We start from the raw sequence: 20,666 nt of genomic DNA, 5'->3' as shown, positions 1-20,666 counted from the left end.
AGTGTAGAAGTGGAAAACTGGAAAAGTATAAGGATAAAATGGCAAATGTAAACTTTTGATGATATAACATATTGTAAAATAGAGCAGATTTGATGACCCAAAGCATATGATACATGTGAGATGTGAAATTTATAGAGTTCTTTGTTCATTAGAAAATAATTGTCATAATAAATTGTTGCCAATTATATGAGATTACAGTATCAAAATTTATGCAAATAATATAAGATTGATTGATAAATGGACCACATCTATGAAAGTAATTAACCATGTGAATATCTCATATTATCCCACATATAACATATTTGGGAAATTTCAAACATTCTTTCCCTTGGTCCATTTATTCCATTATCAATCAATACAAGAAACTAAATACTAGGATCACGGTGGCAGGTCCTCCAATAGTGAGTGTTATCTCTATATATCACAATACATCAACAATATATCAAGTCTCTCATTATAGACTCTTAACTATAATGAATAAACCATATGTTTAGTCTGGGTCTAAAAAAATTTCTAAAAACAAATGTGCACAACAAGATGAGAAAAAGCTGAATAAGAGTTTTATTGAAATAAAAATAATTATTATCACAACATGGAACCAAGTCCCATTTAAATGATCCTTAAAATTCTTTAATGACATGTCTTTAATCACAAGATCAACAATCATTGACTCAGTGCTAACATGCTAAATGGACCACTTAACATGTTTTCTTATAGCTAGATATTTAATGTGTATGTGTTTAATTTAACTTCCATTTATTTTTAGCCATAAATGATGCAATAGAGTTGTCTGAAATATAACTTCAATGACCTTAGCAATTAAATCCATGACTCTAAATCCATATATATATATATATATATATATATATATATATATATATATATATATATATATATATATATATATATATATATATATATATATATATATATCATGATATATTGAATGTGTAGATACCAACAATATTCTAATATGATGAAGGGTCCAAATTAGAAATATAGGATTACGGTCCCTTATGTGGACATGACGGTATGTTCCTGTTTCTTTCTCTTATCCCCCATCAGATGAGAAAATCAAGAGAAAACCTTCACGTGCTCTATAGTTGGAAGATTAGATACTAATTTTGTCAATCTCTCATATATTGTTCCCAATTACCAAGTCCGTTTCCGCATTCTATCCTTTGGGTATTGGGAACAACTCAATTAAGGTAGGGTTTATTGTTATTTTGTAATTGATCTAGTTTGGTTCATAATCTAACAGGTTTGACATCAATCGAATAACCACGACAGATTCAAAAAACAAGGCAAAATAATTTAACTTGCTCTGATACCAAATGTAAACCTAATGTGAAAAGAATAAATAAGGACTAATCTTCCATCATTACCATTATCACAAGAATCCTTTAATGTGTTTTTTCGTTTCAAACTCTCACTCTCCAAACTTTTGATGGTATATTACTAGAGAAGATAGTATAGTTGATGACCCAAAGCGAGTACGTGTGAAGTGAATTTATAGAGTTCTCTGCTCATGATAGAGTAATTGCCATAATAAATTATTGTCAATATATTATATTACAATATCAAAAATTTATGCAACAATTATAAAATTCATTGACAAATGGATCATCCTATGGAAATAATTGATCATGTGAATATTTCATATTACCCCACATATAACATATTTAAAAAATTTCCAACAAACACAACACTATAGATGACAAATAAACTCGTCCATGTGGGTATTGCCCGAACATGTCCCCGTTTTGACGGGAAATCCCGCATTGAATGAGTATGGAGATGTACATATCCCCGCCATAATACTCGTCCACGTCATATCTTTGTCTCTGTTTAAATTATTAAAACATTATCACAATTAATTAAGTAACCATATATATATATATATATATATATATATATATATATATACTTTCTATTTTTTATTTCTTTTAATTATTTAATTTGTCATAAAACTCATTCGCATCTCTAATATATTTTTCATTTTATCATATGTAATTGTGTTAAAATGATGTATGTTACTTAAAAAAAATTATGTCTCACATTTGAATATTTCTATTATTTTTTAATATGTTTATTTATTGTATATTTTTCTTTCACATGAGAATGTTTAATACTCTCAAATTAAATGTTTAATACCATAAACCTTTCATTTACTAGGTAATATAAAAAAAAATCTTTACTTATTATTATTAATTTTTGTTTCATTTGAATATCTTTTTTGTTTCGCTAAAACAATTTTTATTATTTCTCAACCATTGAGTATATATGTTGATATTTGAAAAGTTTTCTTAGATCTCTAGGTATTTTTCATCTTATCATACCCTTAATTATACATTTGTTTTCCTTTGTGCTGTTTCTTTCAGTAGTCTCTCAAATTATTTTTAAGACACACATTTGTTAATTTTTTAATATTTTTATTTGTTGTTTATTTTAATTATGTAGAATAATATTTTGATATATTTTATCTAATTATTTTTTATTTTCTAACTCATTATCAATCATACTGTAATTTTTTTCACTATAATTGTAAACAATTTTTATTTACTACAATATAAAAATTTAATGTAATTGTTATGAATATTTTTTTATCACCATCCAACATATATTGGAGTTCAAAAGATACCAGATCTATGTTAAAATTTTATTATTATGTTTATTATTTGTTCTTTGCATTATTTTGATAAAGTGATGTGTTATAATTTTTATTAGTGTATAAAAAAGAGATTCATTATAATTTAAAAAATTGAAGTAAACATACATTTAAAATATATTTTCATTTGAATATTTGTTTTCCTTTTATATGTTTTAAAAAATATTTTTAAATTTTATCAACTAGGTTTCATTAATATTTACAAATTTAATAACTGTTTTGGTTCTCATGAAATTTTATTTGGTATTCTAATATAAAATGTAAATAATCATAATTTATTTCAAAGTATTTGATATCGAAGAAATAATCATGTTAATATTGAATATTTGATAATATTATGTTTCATTTACCGTAATTTTAATTATTTTATAAAATTTAATTAAAGTTAATATTGAATTAGTAAGAAAATGAGTACGGATATGAATATGAGATTATACCCGTTATTCGATGAAGATAAGTATGAGATAGTGAAACTCGTCCTCACTCCGCTCCGGTGCCATCCGTACACAACACTCACCTCCATTTACATACACTGCTACAGTAAATTGGTAGAAAAAAACACGAGATTGGTGTTGTGTTTTATTTTTCTTTTATTCTTTGCATAGTGATGTGCTTTCGTCAAGTGCTTTAATTTTTTTGAAAAAGTCTTAGCATCTTATATTTTTCAAAGGTTTATTTCATACCATTTAATTATAATTTTGTTAGGTGCTATTACTATTATTTATCTAAACTCAAAATGCACTAATAATGAAAAATATGAGAAAAAAAATGGTTGAGTACAACAACAAATACTTTCGGAAAGATAATTTATATCAGCAATAATTTTTTAATTTTATTTTAAACTAACGTAACAACTCTTTTCATATTTACAAGTTATTACAACGGAAATAATAGATCATTGCTAAATCTTGCTTTTCATTAGGAAACGAAAAATTGAAAATATTTTAAAAAAATCATCAAAATGATTGGTGTCATATGAATATTAATGAAATAAAAGGTAAATTTTGTAACCAAATCCAAACAATAAAAGAGGTTTCCATAAATTAAAAAAAAAATGGAGAAGTACTAAACGTAATAGGAAACAAATTCTTAACAAAATATCTTTTAGCAAAATACCTTTTTACCATTGTGCCACATGTTCTTAAAAAAAATCTTAAATTTAAAAAATAGTGAAGAAAATATCTTTTTATTATTTTTCCACATGGTGATTAGTAGCAGTAACTATATTTGTGATTGTTAGTGAGGGAAAATGATTATATAATAAGAATTTAGTGGATCTAAGAGCGTGTAGTAGTTTATTTATCGTTGCTGAAAATGATTTGGTGCATAGTTTAAAAGGGTTTGGCATGTGACATATAGTAGTATTTTTTTGTGAATTGGTTGGTTGGTGTGATTGAAAGAATGAGCGAAGCCCCGTATATAGGTCAGGCTTTTTGTGCAAACTCAAAGGACCCACCACCCCATAACAATGCACCTTCTACCCCCGGCAACGCGTGCTTCCACTCCACGTCCATTTCCCTCCCTCTCTTTTATTTAATCATTTTTCAAATATTATTATTATTATTATTATTGCCAAAACAGACACAACCATCTGTGTGGTCATGTTCACAACGACCACGGTACACATCGATCAACGTTATTACATGGATTACCGTACATATATACCCGTAACGTATGCACATCCATTTGTAAATAAAAATCTATAAACTCACCACAACCATGCATTCACTCACATTACATTATTAACAAAAACATACCACCCACATGCCAAGTTAACGTCTATAATCATTGCCAAAAACCCATCAAATATTATTGCATCTATTTTCCCATAGTACAGGTACGAAACATCCATCATTCATCATTCACTGTTTGCTCGCCCCCAACAAAAGAATTAAGGAAGGGATAAACCCATGATTTTTTGTCCCCTTTTCTTTTTTTAATCACCCAAAACTCAACACCAATGGTTGGATTTGAGATCCTCACGGCAGTTTCTAGCTTCCACAACTACCAGAGATACCCATTCATCGTACGGTCAGGATCCAACTGTCGGCGGCACACAAGATGCCACCTTAACCTCCTTCACAATCACATAGGCACGCTTCAATTATACAATAATACATAATACTCTGATGTGCAGTTTCAGACAACTATTTTATGATGTAGAAATTTTAGGTGCATGTGATTCACCTCACCAGGCTATGCTATGCTATGCTGTGTTCTCTGTTCATGATTTGTCTTGAGCAAACCAAGGCCTTGTGATCCTCAACAATTATATACTTTTATATTACTGCTAATAATAATACATCTATTTCTTTATTTTTTTTTTCTTCTCCTTTCTTTACTCTTTTGTTTAATATATCTGCATTGCTGGACCTGTCTCAGGCATCTCCTCCACAAAACTTCAATCACATTGGTCAAGCCACTGGGATTTCTTTCGCATGCCTCTACCCTCATGCAATAGCGCCTTGGTTTCCGTGTCTTCAAGAGAGAATCTTAAATTCCAAAACACTTCTGTTACATTGTATTCTTCTATTTAATCCCCAACAGTATGTACTGACCACCTTGATGGGGAATATCAGAGCAGATTAGCAGAGTCTTCGTCAAATTACCACACCCTTGTCTTGTCGCTTAACTTCCCTTCCTTCTGAGATCCCCTTTTCTTCTCTCGTCTTCTTCTTCACAACAATTTTTCGGTGCCCTCTAGCAGGTTAGAAGTTATAATCTTTTTCCTTGGAAATTCAGTTTTTTCTTATCTCAACTTCTCTTTGATTCTAGGAAGACTCTCAAAACCAAATTCTTGGTCATATTTACAAACTGATTTTCTGTCATTCTCTATTATTGTTATGTATTTTAGACTGTGGGACTGGATTTGCGTAACTTTAATGACAGGGTGCTACAAAGTTTTTCTATTGTTGAGAATTGATGATATATTAATGTGTTTAAAACTTATATTATGTCATTAGTGTGATACTTTAATGTCAGATTGTGATATTAGATTGTAGAGAACAAAACAAACAAATGTTGAATCCTGAAGAAATTGAGAGATGAGGAATATGCTTTGCGTCTTGCCGGGTCAATGTGGAGAAGTATAGTATAGTACACTCTGAAAGATTACCCAAACAAAAGCGTAGCCTAAATCATTCACACCTTTAAATCTCCAGAGTAATAGGGATGGATGTCTGCAGATAGTTTAACAAGGGAAAAACTAATTATGACAAACAAAATTATGGTACAAATTCCGTGAATGAGAGAGAAAGTGAGGAAGGAAAGTTGAAGGGTTAAAAAAACAAGTAAATGGGCTTCCTTATGGCCCTAACTATAATGATATTGCTTCTTCAAGCATTCTTTTTAATCTGGGCATATGAAAAGAAGAGAAAAATGTCTCCTTGGTCGTTGATTTAAATATTGCAATAATTGAACGGATAACATGAATAATGACATCATGCGTGTGTATGAATGAGAAGTTGTAATTATGGAAGGAAAATTCAACTGATAAAGGTGTCGGGAGATATTTTTTTTATTTGCTGGGGTTCAGTCGAATGTGGTCCAAAGTTTTGAAAGCAGAGCAAGCAAGGGAACAGACAAATTATACTAAAAGGAAGTTGATGCTATCATTTTGTATTATAGGTCTCAAGGCCATTGTAACCATGCTTTTTGATAAACCATCTTGTTTTCTATATAAAAGCTTTTCATCTATCAACTACATCACTTAAACTCATCAGTGATATATAACTTAATGAAGGCATGAAGATACAAGTCTGAGTTCAAATTTCCTACAAAGAAGCACTGGTTCAAAGTTCATTTGCTCAGAAGCTAAGTAGATTACCGATGGAGAAGCTTGTTAGGTCCTGCGACAAAGAGTACATGAGGATGGCCATGTTAAAACACGAAGAAACCTTCAAAGAGCAGGTACTTCTCTTTCTATTCCTTCAGGATATCTTGTTCAATCATGAATACTAGAGTCTTAAAATCCTGAGAATGTTTTTAACAGGTATATGAACTACATCGTTTGTACCGAATTCAGAAGATACTGATGCAAAACATGGAAACCAGAAGAGGTGTTGAAGTAAGCGAAGAAGAGTGGTACTTGAAGAATGCGATTAGTTTAACTCATAAAGGAGCACAAGAAAAGCCTCAAATGAAATTTGACCTTGAACGGCCAGCAGAGGAGCACATTGCAGAATCAGAAGATGGGGTGCTTGAGGTCATAGATGAGACTGAGATTGAGCTAACATTAGGCCCCTCAAGTTACAACCGTAGGAAGAAAGTTGAGACACCACTAACTTCAGATTCAGGACACAGCTTGTCTTCTTCTTCTAGTGGATCAAGCATTATAAACAAGACAAGATGTCATGGCAGTCATAGCACAAGAGAAGAATCAAGTGGAAGCATAATTCGCCTTGTCCAGATGCCCGGTTCAACCCCAGGGTGCCAAAGTGGAATTAGAAACAGTTTTGATGTAGAAGAACAATTAAGACAAGAGAGATTAAAACATTCACCTTGGCTTTTTCAAGTGTTGAATCTGAACATGACTTGAAAAGAAAAAATCTATGGTCAATGCGATATATTTTATGTTTGTGTTTTAAGAATTAAGACTAACTTTTGTGGATGATGTTTGTTTTGAATGTTCAGCCGAATTATTGAGTGTGGTGGGATTTGATGTGTCTATCGTAAGATCAATTTTTTCCCTGATGCCCAAACCCATTACTATTCACAAGTCACATGCCACTCAAATTTCTCTGGTCCTGCACTTCCCACTAAAAGCCATGCAAACATCCTTTCATACATTTCGCAGGACAACTACATGAATTAAATATCACTTTCTCAGAAACGCTGAGATATTTCATTTTAATTAGATTCCCATCTCCACATTCAATCTTTCAACAAAGAACTTTTAGATATCAATTTTCCCTAAAATGAGAAAAAACTTTTAGATACCAATTCAGTGTATTTGGACCGCTGGAAGGTCGTGGTTCATAAGAGGGGTCCAGAACAAAAACAATTCAAGTTTTGGGTAAGAGTAGAAAGCAAATAGGATTCATTTGACAATGTTGTTGTTTACTACCCTGAACGCGTTAAGTAGGCAAATTTTTCCACTTATCCTTCACAAACCGCACACAACTTGGAAGCCAACAAGAAGTTGGAGATCTAAATCCTGTCTGCCATGGGATGGACATCAGATTCTCCAGCTAATATTTAAACATCCATTAACATACTTACGTTAGGTCTGTCCCGAAATATGTATAACTTATAGCTATGTTTGGTGCCTTTAGAATGTGCATGAATCGGATCCAAACCATGATCTCCTTTCTTTACATGATTAGGCTCAAACATCAGCACGGACATTGCTAGGCTGTCACTTGAGCCATATTACCAAGTTTTTATCCCAAGGACTCAATAATTCAAAGACAGACAGACCCCACTAACTGCTGTTATCAGATGCTGTGTTCTTCCAGGGATCTTAAGGTCGTTGGAAAGATGTACTGTCTATGTCGCTCTACTGTTCCAAGTTGACCCGCCTAATATTCGTTTTTTCTTTATACCATTAACTCCTTCAGAAATTTTCTAAAAATTGTACTTTCCTCATCTTTACACCAATAAACCCTTTGTTGAAATTGTCCCCAAAACACGGATAATTTCCATTCCTCCCTTTCTAGTTGACCACACACAGAGTTATTAACATTTGAATCTTCAGCAAGAAGCTGTGCACTTTTAAATGGAACAGAACAAAATTTACAACTTCATTTGGCATTTGCGAATGAAACAAAAAAAGTTTTTCTTTTTTTTCTGGGTATTCAACATAATGCATAGTCCTCAACAAAAATTAATTTTTCCGATGATACCAGATGATAAATTATTGATTTTATTATTCTTCTGGAATCATGGAGCATTCATGTAGACACTGGCCTGCAATGCAAGCAATCAATAAGAAACTCTGTATTACTTTTCACCACCCTTTACAAATTACACATTAAAGTTCTTGGACGTAAGGATCATGAAAATTTAATCTTCACGACTATAACAGTGAAGTAAAACTAGTAAAACTAGCCCTGTATACAATAAACCTCTGAAAACAAAGATAGAACTTGTACCCTGCACATTAGGATATAGAATGTCGCCGATTTTTGTCAGGTTTTACGCGACTTTTGAGAGGGTTGGTGGCAGAACCGCCACGTGAAAAAGGAGAAAGACGTCCAAGTTTTTTAGACACTGAGTTGATGAACGATTTTCGAGGGAGAGGAGGCTTATCAGCGGAGGGTGAACCGTATATTACAGGACTGCTTGATGCTGATCTAAGGGAAGATCTGTCGACCTCTTTTAGTTTCATTCTCAACTTCACTATCTCTAGTTTCAGATCTTCGTTTTCTCTTCGTAAGATGGAGAACTCGTTTGACATTGGATTAAGCTCGTTGGGGGATAGATTCGCCTTGTCACGAAAATTATTAGGAGAATCCCAACCTACACTACCATCCATGGAATCGCGAAGACGTTGTTGTTCATAGTAGAGAACTTGAACCACAGTTTGAACCGGAAGCCTGTCGTTTTGAGCTGCGTGAGCACACGCATCTCGTGATAACTTCTGGCAATCCATCACGCTGCACACTTTCTTTTTCTCAGTGTCGCCTAGAATTGGATGAGCCTGAGATTTGCAAATTTTTACTTTACCACCAGCAATCTATGATGCTTTTATAAAATTGATGGAACATTAGATTATTTTTGTAAGTTTAATATTGTTATGTGTTGACATCAAAATCTACCAACTCAAATGTGTTAAACCTCAGTGTGTGTGCTTTCTAGAAGAGAAATCTGATGTTGGCTTTGAAAAATAGTAAAAGTACAAAATGTGATCGTAAGTGCGTGTTCTATCAAAAGGAAATGAAGTAACCTGTCTCAGATTTCGATCTCATATCATGTCTCTCAAATTAAAATAACATCATTATGCAAATAAAGCTTTAATAAGACCCGAAAGAGAGACAGGTAATCTGAGTACACCATAAAAGTTGGATTTGACTCCTTAAAATGAGTAAGGATAAAACATGTGTTTGGAAATACATTTTCTAAGTTAGTTTGTAAGAATTCACCTCAAATAACTGAGAGACGTAAAAGCTACCGTAGAGCTTTTATCATTACGAAAAAATGATAACCTTAAAGCTACTAAGAGATATGGTGGGAAAACGAAACATCCCCAAGGTTTCACTTTACTGACTCACGACCAAACACGCACTTAATGATTAATATTTCAACACATCCATGAGTTATTGTGTGTGTATAGTTAAGGAGTCCAATTTATACCAATTTATATAAAGAAGTTTCTATTAGCAGGGATGACTAATTTAATATATAGTACCAAGTTTCAGAAAAAAAGTTACCCCAAAAGAAGTTACAGCCACATGGGTTTAGAAGCGTACCTTAAGATAGATGTCTATGGCCCTATACATGCCATCCTCTGTTGATCTTGATTGTTGAGGAATTAGCTCAGCAAGAGTGATGAATTTTGAAACAGCTAAGTTTCTGTCGGTGGCTACTTCAGCGAGGTAGTTCTCCATTAGCTTTCCAATCCCATAAATATCACTTTGGGGAGGAGAAAAATATTCATCATCTGCATTATAGGCTGAATGTTTTTCATTTTCAGATTGTAGGTAATTCATCATGATTCGCTGCACTGTATCTACATCAAACAATGTGTCCCCAGTGAAGGAATAAGAAGGAATGAGAAGATCATCTAAAACAGCCTGTCCTAGCTGCAGGGCCATCCTCTTTTCCAAATCAAGCCTGCAAGCAATCGTAGTCTCCAGATATATGGCTGCCCGAAGCAACATAGAAAGAAAACTCACTGACATTGCATTCTTCTCCCTTGGCAGAAGGCTCACTAGTGTCTCTAAAACAACCCTCTTCTCGTGTTCCTCTTGGGCCTCAATTTCTATCTTCTTCCTACCCTTTCCAAATATCTCCTGCTCCCCCAACAAGAAATTTTCATCAATCGTTGTGCATTTTGATTACTTGTGATAATTAATCACTGTTATTTGTTATAATTAATCATAAAACTACGTTTTAGCTTTATGTATATCGTTTTAGGCTATGCAACATCTAGTCATTAACCATCATGATTCATATATGATTCTTGAGTGAGTTCTTATAATAATTACCATAAAAGTCACATCAACACTAATTCCTGATTGTTTGACACTGTACAACTTTGTATACTAAGAGGGCATGAATGTTGAACTCACTGTACTGTCAGTAATATTAATTAATCAGAAATTATTTTAAACATAACTTCGAAAATGATTGTTATAAAATTTAATAAACCTGTTATATGTGATAATATGTGACTGAATGAAAACTGATTTTTATTTGAAACAATTATTTCTTAAAAGTAGTCACAAAAAGAATCTTTTCTTGGCACAAAATCAATACATAAAACCATGTTTATTTGTATGTTTTCTATGTTTTTGGGTAAAGGGTCATAATCTTACCAAACCTCGTAGAGATTTCTGTGCATACAGCATAATGATGGGACCAAGAGAAAACTGTTTAAACCCTCTTGCCATCATTGCTATTACCACTCTTTGAAAAATGTCAATTCTGAGAACTGTGAAATCTTCAGCCCACCATTGAACTACTGGCCTCTGGTGAGATGCCATGCCATCACTGCTAATGTCACTTCTCATAGATGAACACAATTGAGTTTCCTTTGAGGCTATGAAGGCAATAGCATCTATGCATCGACTCACCACTTTTGCTTTTTCCGCAATTGGAAGGAGCCTTTCTGACACGTGTAAGATAGACACAGCCCCAGAAATAGTCTTCAGTGCCACTTCATTCAAGTAAGAATCAGCCCTTCCTACCAAATTTCCAACTGAATAATCCTCTGTCATCTCAAGATACTCTGCCACGCATCGAAGCACCGCAATGTTTTCAACACTAATCTCGAAGTTTATCCCGTAGCAGAATTTTGTTGCCAGTTCAAATGCCTCTGCTCCACCAGGGACATCAAAGAGTTCAATGAATGAAACATCATCGCCACTGGATGCTGAGACCAGTTTCTCTATGTAGCCACTCTTGGAAACTAATGGAAACTGCAAATTATGTTACAATTCATTAATTCAAACTTAAATACTCTCTTTTGTAAAGGGTTGTGTTTGAATTGGTTCAGTACCTTATGCAAGGAAAACGATACTTCGCCAACTTTTACGGTGACATCACTTGGAATCTCATGAGAAAAAGCCCTGCAATCAAATAGCTCAAGTCAGGAGTTTCCAATAATTTTCTTTATATCTAAGTAAAGGTTAAGGCTAGCAATCAGCAAATGTATGTTACTTAAAGGAAGTAGGAAACTTTTGTTACAAGAGCCACCAAAGAAGGAGTTTTAGAAGATGAGAAACATACCATGCACTTGCTCTCTTCATGGTGCTAGAAATAAGCTCCTAATTCTGAGAGACAAAAATCAGCAACAGCTAGCTGTAGTAGGTTTCTCTTGTCACCATCGACCAATGTCAGAGGCAGAATTGTTGGTCGCTATAGTTTCTTTACCTCATGGCTGACGATGAAGCAGAAAGAAAGGTAGCAAAAACATTAAGACAGTTAAAAGCTCTTAAATTATATATAGTGTATAATAACTTGTGGGAAAAAGGGTGAGGGAGCAGAGTACTTACTTTATATTATATATATATCCCTTTGAAATATTACTCAAGTGAGAAGCTTCAGGGCGAACAGAACAAGAAGAACTTGAAGGCCACGAAAAGAAAAAATAAACTTTTTTGAAATCCGAAAGTAGGGTCTTGTTGCATGCAAGAAAATGAACCTTTTTGAGAGTACAGGGAGGAGTAGGAGCGGTACTTTGGAAGTAATGAGTAAGAAGAGAGGGAAAATATTAGCGTGGAGATTGTGATTGTGTTTGTGATGTGTGGTGTGTGGTGTGTGCTTTAAGTGAGTAAGAGTGTGAAGGATGAGATAGTTGGATTTTGGTTGGCGTGTAGCGGGGTCAGCACTTTCCCCACATGGAAAGTGCCAACCCAAAAACCCTTTCCTATCATACCAAACTAACTTCATTATAGCTCAATCCTTCAAGAAAGGTAGAATAAATGTTTACTTCTTCGAATAGACTAGTCTTCAAGAAAGGTAGAATAAATCTACAAAGGTTCACTTATAGATATGTTATACAAATCACATTACTCATGATCAAGAATCTTTTCAAGAACTCAACAAATTTAACGTTTTTTCTAAAATAAGAATCGAGAGTGAAGAATAAATTGCTCTTAAATTTTGATCAAAGAGATTTATCTACAAAGAAGATATAAAAGAAGGATTAAAAAAATATACATGTCTCTTGAAAATGTTTGATGTATATAAGAGGAGAATGTATACAGGATAGAGTTGTCAAAATGAGTTGGAATCTGCGAGCCAACTCGACTCACCACGGATTCGAGCCAAGTTGGGTTGAAATTCTTTTACAAATTTCAATACAGGTTGATTTTTGACCCGGCTCACCCGGGTTGAACCCGTGGTAAGTCGGGTTGACTCACCAACCCGCAGATAAAAGGGTCCCACAAGTATTTTTTATTTTTTTTATTAAGTTGGGCTTTACATTTGGGTCATGTTAGATTATTTTTTTATCCAACACATAAATAATTTGTATTTTTTTATTATTTTGGCTTGTATTTGGATTGTATTAAAGTTTATTTAGATTTTAATTAGAATTACAATTTAATTTTGACTGAAAAAAATAAAAAAATTGTATTTTTTTTAATTAAGTGAATCCGTGAGCCAACCCGTTTAACCCACCAACCCGTGATGGATCGGACCGAGTTCGAATTTTTTGACTTGCTTAAAAGTGAGTCATTCATCAATCCATGATGGGTCAAGCCGGATCGGGTCGGATTATCCGTTTTGACTGTTTTGACTGTTTTGACAGCTCTAAGAGGAGAAAGTAGACCAAGAACTAATATCCATCGAATATGTATTGTTAATCTACAATAAACAAGTAAAAATTAGATTGACAAAAAAAGAAATACAAAAAATAATGTCAATTAAATAAAGATGTGATCCATAGATAAGAATTATAAGTAACAAAATGGGGGAAAATCAAGCATTAAAATAAGGAGAATTAAACCCTAGTTTGAAATTCAAATAAACAAATATTGAAAAGAAAAATGAGATATTGAGAATATTTTATTAATCTTTTATTTAAATTAATTTTTGAATTTCTTATTTTATTTTTAATATTGTTTAAATAAAGATAAAAAAATATTTTTTTTTTTTAGATTTCAAAAGTTACAATTAAAATATAACTAATATTTAATATTCTATTATATCTTTACTCCATATAAAATACATGAATAATATAAAAATTCTTAATTTAATACTTCTCTGTTATCTTCAAAATATATTACCAAAACACAAAAATCTAGTAAGATAGTGGTTTATGTCAGGAATTAATCAATAGAATGAGATGTACTGTTTGAGATGACAGTGTTAGTCGTTATTCATACTGGACACAAGCAGTTAAATTACGTGCACTAGAGTAGAGATAGGTAAAAGAGATAATGATATTTTTTTATAGGATAATGATAGAATGTCCCCTTTTTTTGACCCCCAAAATTACCCGTCTACGTGGCACTTAATATTTTAATAATTTTTAAGGAAATGAGACCAGAAACGCGTGAGAGAAGTTGCAGTGAATTGTGAGGTTGTGATACACGCGCAAGAGAGGAAAAAGGAAAAGTTAGAAAAACAGAACTTTCACTTGCGGTTTAAACTAAAGGCGAGAGTGCGGCTTGAGTGCGGCGAGAGTGCGGCTTGAATGCGGCGAGAGTGCGACGAGAGTGCGGATTGTTGCCATAGCTTCGTGCGTCGAATTGGAAGCCCTACTTTGAAGTGTTCTTGTTCTGCAAATCAAAGGGTGCTCTGGTATGTTTTACTATCCGATTACAAACCCCTATTTTTATGATGTTCTTCCCCAAATGAGACCACTATTTTTGTGATGTTTTTCCGGAAATGAAACCCCATTATCGTATTTTCTTGTTCGATGATTGAAATGGCATTTTGATGAGTTGTTCCCCAAATTGTTCCTCAACTTAACAAAATCTATTTTTTTGCAGGTTGTAAGTTTAATGAATATCACATTTTTTGGTGGATATGACACTCCACATTCAACTCCGATGACATTGACAAACACATTCTCAGCTTTGTGGTTGTTGTTTGTGAATGACATTTGATGTTTTTTGCAATGAGCAACAAAAACAGAATTGTGTAATTCGTGCAGGATTTGCCTATATTGGATTCAATATGTTTGTTGTTCATCAACATTTTTTTAAAAACCAACTTTTTGAGTTCGATAATCAAGTGTCCTTTTGTTAGTCCATAAGTGCCTTTTTACGTTTTACGTTTTGTACACACAGTACTGCAACTGCATTTAAACTGTATAATTACGTGAAATATGGTTTGGACATAATCCAAAGGCCGTCCAAATAATTCCATCACCATCAATCATCAGCAAAAAACTTCAATAAGTATTTGAAATTGAAGATTGAATTAAAAATAAAGTTTTCTGGTTCGAGATTTAAGTGTCCTCTTATGACTCCATAAGTGCCTTTTTACGTTGTAATTTTTGTACAGGAAGTATTGCAACTGTTTTTCTAGTCTATCATTACATAATGATAAATTTGTACACAATCCAAAGGCCATACAAGTATTTCCATCACCATCAATCATCATAAAACTTCATTAAGTATTTCAAATTGAACATTGAATTAAAAATAAAGTTTTCTGGTTGGAGATTTAAGTGTCCTTGTCTGATTCCATAAATGCCTTTCTACGTTTCCGTTTTTGTACACCCAGCACTGCAACTGGTTTAAAACTGTATAATATCGTGAAATATGGTTTGGACATAATCCAAAGGCTGTCAAAATAATTCCATCACCATCAATCATCAACAAACAACTTCAATAAGTATTTTAAATTTAACATTGAATTAAAAATAAAGTTTTCTGGTTGGAGATTTAGGTGTCCTTTCTTGACTCCATAAGTGCCTTTTTACGTTGTAGTTTTTGTACAGGAAGTACTGCAACTATTTTTCTAGTCTATCATTACATAATTTCTGTTTTGGACACAATCCAAAGGCCATATAAATATCTCCATCACCATCAACCATCACCATAAAACTTCTTTAAGTATTTGAAATTTAACATTGAATTAAAAATAAAGTTTTCTGGTTGGAGATTTAAGTGTCCTTTTCTGACTTCATAAGTGCCTTTTTACGTTGTAGTTTCTGTACAGGAAGTATTGCAACTGTTTTTCTAGTCTATCATTACATAATTTGTGTTTTGGACACAATCCAAAGGCCATATAAATATCTCCATCACCATCAACCATCACCATAAAACTTCTTTAAGTATTTGAAATTTAACATTGAATTAAAAATAAAGTTTACTGGTTGGAGATTTAAGTGTCCTTTCTTGATTCCATAAGTGTCTTTTTACATTGTAGTTTTTGTACAGGAAATACTGCAACTGTTTTTCTAGTCTATCATTACATAATTTGTGTTTTGGACACAATCCAAAGGCCATACAAATATCTCCATCACCATCAACCATCACCATAAAACTTCTTTAAGTATTTGAAATTTAACATTGAATTAAAAATAAAGTTTTCTGGTTGGAGATTTAAGTGTCCTTTTCTGACTCCATAAGTGCCTTTTTACGTTGTAGTTTCTGTACAGGAAGTACTGCAACTGTTTTTCTAGTCTATCATTACATAATTTGTGTTTTGGACACAATCCAAAGGCCATATAAATATCTCCATCACCATCAACCATCACCATAAAACTTCTTTAAGTATTTGAAATTTAACATTGAATTAAAAATAAAGTTTTCTGGTTGGAGATTTAAGTGTCCTTTTCTGACTCCATAAGTGCCTTTTTACGTTGTAGTTTCTGTACAGCAAGTACTGCAACTGTTTTTCTAGTCTATCATTACATAATTTGTGTTTTGGACACAATCCAAAGGCCATACAAATATCTCCATCACCATCAACCATCACCATAAAACTTCTTTAAGTATTTGAAATTTAACATTGAATTAAAAATAAAGTTTTCTTGTTAGAGATTTAAGTGTCCTTTCCTGACTCCATAAGTGCCTTTTTACGTTGTAGTTTCTGTACAGGAAGTACTGCAACTGTTTTTCTAGTCTATCATTACATAATTTGTGTTTTGGACACAATCCAAAGGCCATATAAATATCTCCATCACCATAAAACTTCTTTAAGTATTTCAAATTGAAGATTGAATTAAAAATAAAGTTTTCTGGTTGGAGATTTAAGTGTCCTTTTCTGACTCCATAAGTGTCTTTTTACGTTGTAGTTTTTGTACACGAACTACTGCAACTGTTTTTCTAGTCTATCATTACGTAATTTGTGTTTTTGTACAGGCTGTACTGGAAGTTGACTAATACAATCGAAAATAGCACAATTGCCTTCCCAAATCAAAGTATATTGATGTTTATATTACCATGTCATCATGAATGTATCTGTCAATGTACAAACTACATATTAACTCCAACAAATGATTAAACAATATATACAATTGTGGCAACATAATTGACTTTGTCTACCTCAATCTAACTATCCCTATGTAAAATTGTCTCAAAAATCTTGTGATGGAATTATAATTTCTACATTCACAGTAGCTATTTCTTCAACAGCAGATCGTAGTGCTGAATAACTTCATCGCGAAGGACATTATCTTCATTTAAAATCCAATCACAAACGAATTTCTGCCTAATTAATTGCAGCTCCTCCTAAAAACAACATCAACACAATGTTACCAACTGTAATCTTCAAAGAAAAACAATAAATAATAAAACATATTATAACGGTCAACTTACAATAGTGTAGTCAGGCAGGGCTTTGCCATTAAATTGACTAACACCATCCCACATCTCTATGAATTTCAATACTAGGACCCCACAGTCATGACTGCGAAATGAAATACAACATAATATTCAGACATCATTAAGCAGTGCTAAATTACACTCATTGAACACACAAAATGTTAGAAGTTACCCATTAGGTTGAATTGGAGTGTCCACACACTGCACTTCAAAAGATGGCTTCTTGTCCGATTCACAATTTAATAACATACCCAAAACACTTACTCGTTCCTGTTCTAAAACTTTATCTTTCCTACTCTTTCCAGCCATGATTTATCAACAACCTATAAAAATTTAATAATAATACAATAAGGAATCACAACAAAACAAATTCAACAAAAAATACACTTCACAAATCAAGGAATCATAAATTACTTCACAAATACAACAACCTGTTATGACGGGAATCAAAAATAAACTTCACATGTCCAATTGGAGAAATTACTTCATATGGCTAATTACTTCATATGACGGGAATCAACAATCCAACAAAGGCATCATCAACAAATTGTCATATTACAAAAGAATATAACACCAAATCAACTAATTTAAATTTTGAACTTCGGAACAAATACTTGGACAACCTCACAGACGAAATGAACACAGTGCATTATAGGGTATTTCCACTTCAGAACACCTTCATGTGTGCAAGGGACATATGGATCATCCCAACCCTGACAAAACCATCAATATTAACAATGGACGAGTAGATAAACCAAAAGAACCCTATACGCACATTTTGGGGTTTCACTGCAGTTATCAATTCTAATGGCAAAATGGCACAACATGCTAAGTAAAAAAAAACCACATTAAATCTTCGAAAAGGGGTTTTCCACGATAACCTATCGGAGAAATCTTCGTTCTGTCAATGACCTTAATCAACCAACAAATACGCCAACAAGAGAGCGCCCAACCAATGAATCGAACGGTACCCACCACTTTTCGCGGAAGCCGCCGCCTCCAACAACCCAAACCACTCTCCACACCTCCGCTATCCGCTTCCACTGTGACCCACAACACCAATCTTTATGGAACAATAGCTTTTTTGGGAAGACAAAGCCTTGCGATTGAAATGCCTTTCTGCGTCTCTGCTCGAAGAAGAAAGTTGAGGAGAAGAAGAAAGTTGACGGGAAGAAGAAAGTTGAGGGGAAGAAACAAGGGAAAATAGAATGCCCAATGTGTTTTTTTAAAAAGTTTGTCCAATCAAAGCGCGTGCACTTCACACTAACTTTCCCAAACCGCTGTCTCCATTTCCCGTCTGCTTAAAAAATATTAAAATATTAACTGCCACGTAGGCGGGTAACTTTGGGGGTCAAAAAAACGGGGCATTGTATCATTATCCTTTTTTATAATATGTTCTTTGTAATTTTATAAATTCCTTTTAGCGTATATCAGCCCATTCGATAATTTTCATAAATAGATATGGCTATATTTGTTTGTTCAAATGTTCCAAAACATATCAAGTTAATTACCTCAACTCATTTTAGAAAAATGTATATATAATTTTACTATTAGTATGAAATATTTATTAACTTTATCAATAACTAACTAACTAATATTTATTAAAATTGGTCCATTTCAGTACAATTTCTTCTCTTAATTAATTTTTATTTATTTAGAAAACTCAAAGATATGACTTACTTACAAAAATCAAATTCAGTATTAGTCCAAATGCATTAATAATTCCATTTAGATATATAGTAGAAAAATATCGAAGCATTGTGAGTGTTGTTATAGTGTTGTTGCAGAGGCAGTGATAAGATATGGTGGTGGTATCTGAAAAATCCTGATATAATGAACAGCGAGCACACGTAGCCATCAAAGGCATATTCATGATCTTGCTCCCTCATCATGCAGAATAGGTCAATAACGGTCCCTTTTAGAATGCAGACTCATCACGGGACAGAAAGATCGTTCATAAAAATCCATGTCAGAACCGAATGAGTTTTCTATGGACCTTTTCCTTGGATTATTGCCAAATTTCACATAAATCATACAAATTAAACCATGCCCTACAACTTCTATTATTTCCATTGCGATCATTCCACTTCCTCTCATACTTCGTTAACCACTAAGCAACAAACCAAAATGAAAAGCTTAAAAACCTGAGTGCCTCTCCTAAAGTTGCTACCCATGCTTGTCGGGTTTGCTTCTCTCTCAGATCCAAATTAATTTCTAGTCTCAGTTATCTACTCTGCTATCAGACAAATCAATAAGCATATATATATATATATATATATATATATATATATATATATATATATATATATATATATATATATATATACTATTAAACTATCATCAAATCAAATCACTGCACAAATATCCGTGCCAAACTATTTTCAGTTGGTTGCCTCTACTTTTCTGCAAGGAACTCTTTTCTTACTACCTAGTAAATAAACAAATAGAAGCAATGGCTTAGCAGGTTCAAAGATTATTCATGAATTGAATATTATCCAGTATGTTATTAAGTTAACCTTTGATGTTATGTTCGATATTTATTTATGTTATTTGCATATTCAACTGTACTTAATATTATCTATTTAAAAATAAATTCAAAATATCTCGTTGGAAATCTAACATCAACTAAATATAAAGTTCTATATAAATGAGTGTAAACTTCAATTTACACGTCAATTATACACTTCTCAACATATCCAAATGTTAGATTTATAAAGAGGGGGTTTGATTAAGGAGATACAACATCAATGAGACCTAAGTTTAACCACAAGGCATTGACATTATTCTCAACCCAAAATCTTAAGACAATGGGTATGGGTCTTTATTCTTATATAATGCTCTACTTTCTCATTTCTGGTCAATGTGGGACTTAGACTCACACTTGGCTTCCTAACATCAAATACAAAAATACTATTCCCACATATTATCTTGGAAAGGTGATGGATTTGTTGAAAAGAAAATCATAGTGGGCAAGAAAGCCAAGAGGCCAAAACAATCGAGTGGGGTATTTTTTTTCTTTTTCTTCGTCCTCTTCAACTGAACGTCAGAAGTAACACAATAGGAAATGACATCTAAGAGAGGTCACAATAGGTTCAAGATTGAGTTGTAAA

General features: G+C 32.9%; 2 protein-coding genes across 4 annotated transcripts; one reads left to right on the top strand and one right to left on the bottom strand.

The window, feature by feature from the left end:
* The first annotated feature begins 4,531 nt into the window (after nucleotides 1-4,531).
* Nucleotides 4,532-7,277, top strand: LOC114174894 (uncharacterized). Of its 3 annotated transcripts, XM_085671167.1 has the most exons (4): nucleotides 4,532-4,761; nucleotides 5,051-5,375; nucleotides 6,411-6,577; nucleotides 6,660-7,277. In XM_085671167.1, exons 3-4 carry the CDS (start codon nucleotides 6,497-6,499, stop codon nucleotides 7,203-7,205), a joined length of 627 nt encoding a protein of 208 aa, XP_085527293.1. In that variant the 5' UTR covers nucleotides 4,532-4,761; nucleotides 5,051-5,375; nucleotides 6,411-6,496; the 3' UTR covers nucleotides 7,206-7,277. The 3 variants fall into 3 exon arrangements, with proteins under 3 accessions (XP_085527293.1, XP_027915427.1, XP_085527294.1); XM_028059626.2 differs by having other exon boundaries at nucleotides 4,532-5,375; XM_085671168.1 differs by lacking the exons at nucleotides 4,532-4,761; nucleotides 5,051-5,375 and having other exon boundaries at nucleotides 5,407-6,577.
* A 1,304-nt stretch (nucleotides 7,278-8,581) lies between these two features.
* Nucleotides 8,582-12,573, bottom strand: LOC114176470 (BTB/POZ domain-containing protein SR1IP1-like). Its single transcript, XM_028061518.2, has 6 exons — nucleotides 12,325-12,573; nucleotides 12,059-12,209; nucleotides 11,829-11,898; nucleotides 11,146-11,748; nucleotides 10,078-10,620; nucleotides 8,582-9,308 (listed from the first exon to the last, which is right to left on the bottom strand). Exons 2-6 carry the CDS (start codon nucleotides 12,076-12,078, stop codon nucleotides 8,769-8,771), a joined length of 1,776 nt encoding a protein of 591 aa, XP_027917319.1. The 5' UTR covers nucleotides 12,079-12,209; nucleotides 12,325-12,573; the 3' UTR covers nucleotides 8,582-8,768.
* Nucleotides 12,574-20,666: the final 8,093 nt, after the last annotated feature.

Source organism: Vigna unguiculata, chromosome 3 (assembly GCF_037176805.1).
Source record: "Vigna unguiculata cultivar grain cowpea cultivar isolate G323 ecotype 2 chromosome 3, ASM3717680v1, whole genome shotgun sequence".
In the NCBI taxonomy this organism is placed as follows: Eukaryota; Viridiplantae; Streptophyta; class Magnoliopsida; order Fabales; family Fabaceae; genus Vigna; species Vigna unguiculata.
The sequence above is the reverse complement of the archived record's forward strand: the minus strand, read 5'-3'. Positions and strand labels throughout refer to the sequence as shown.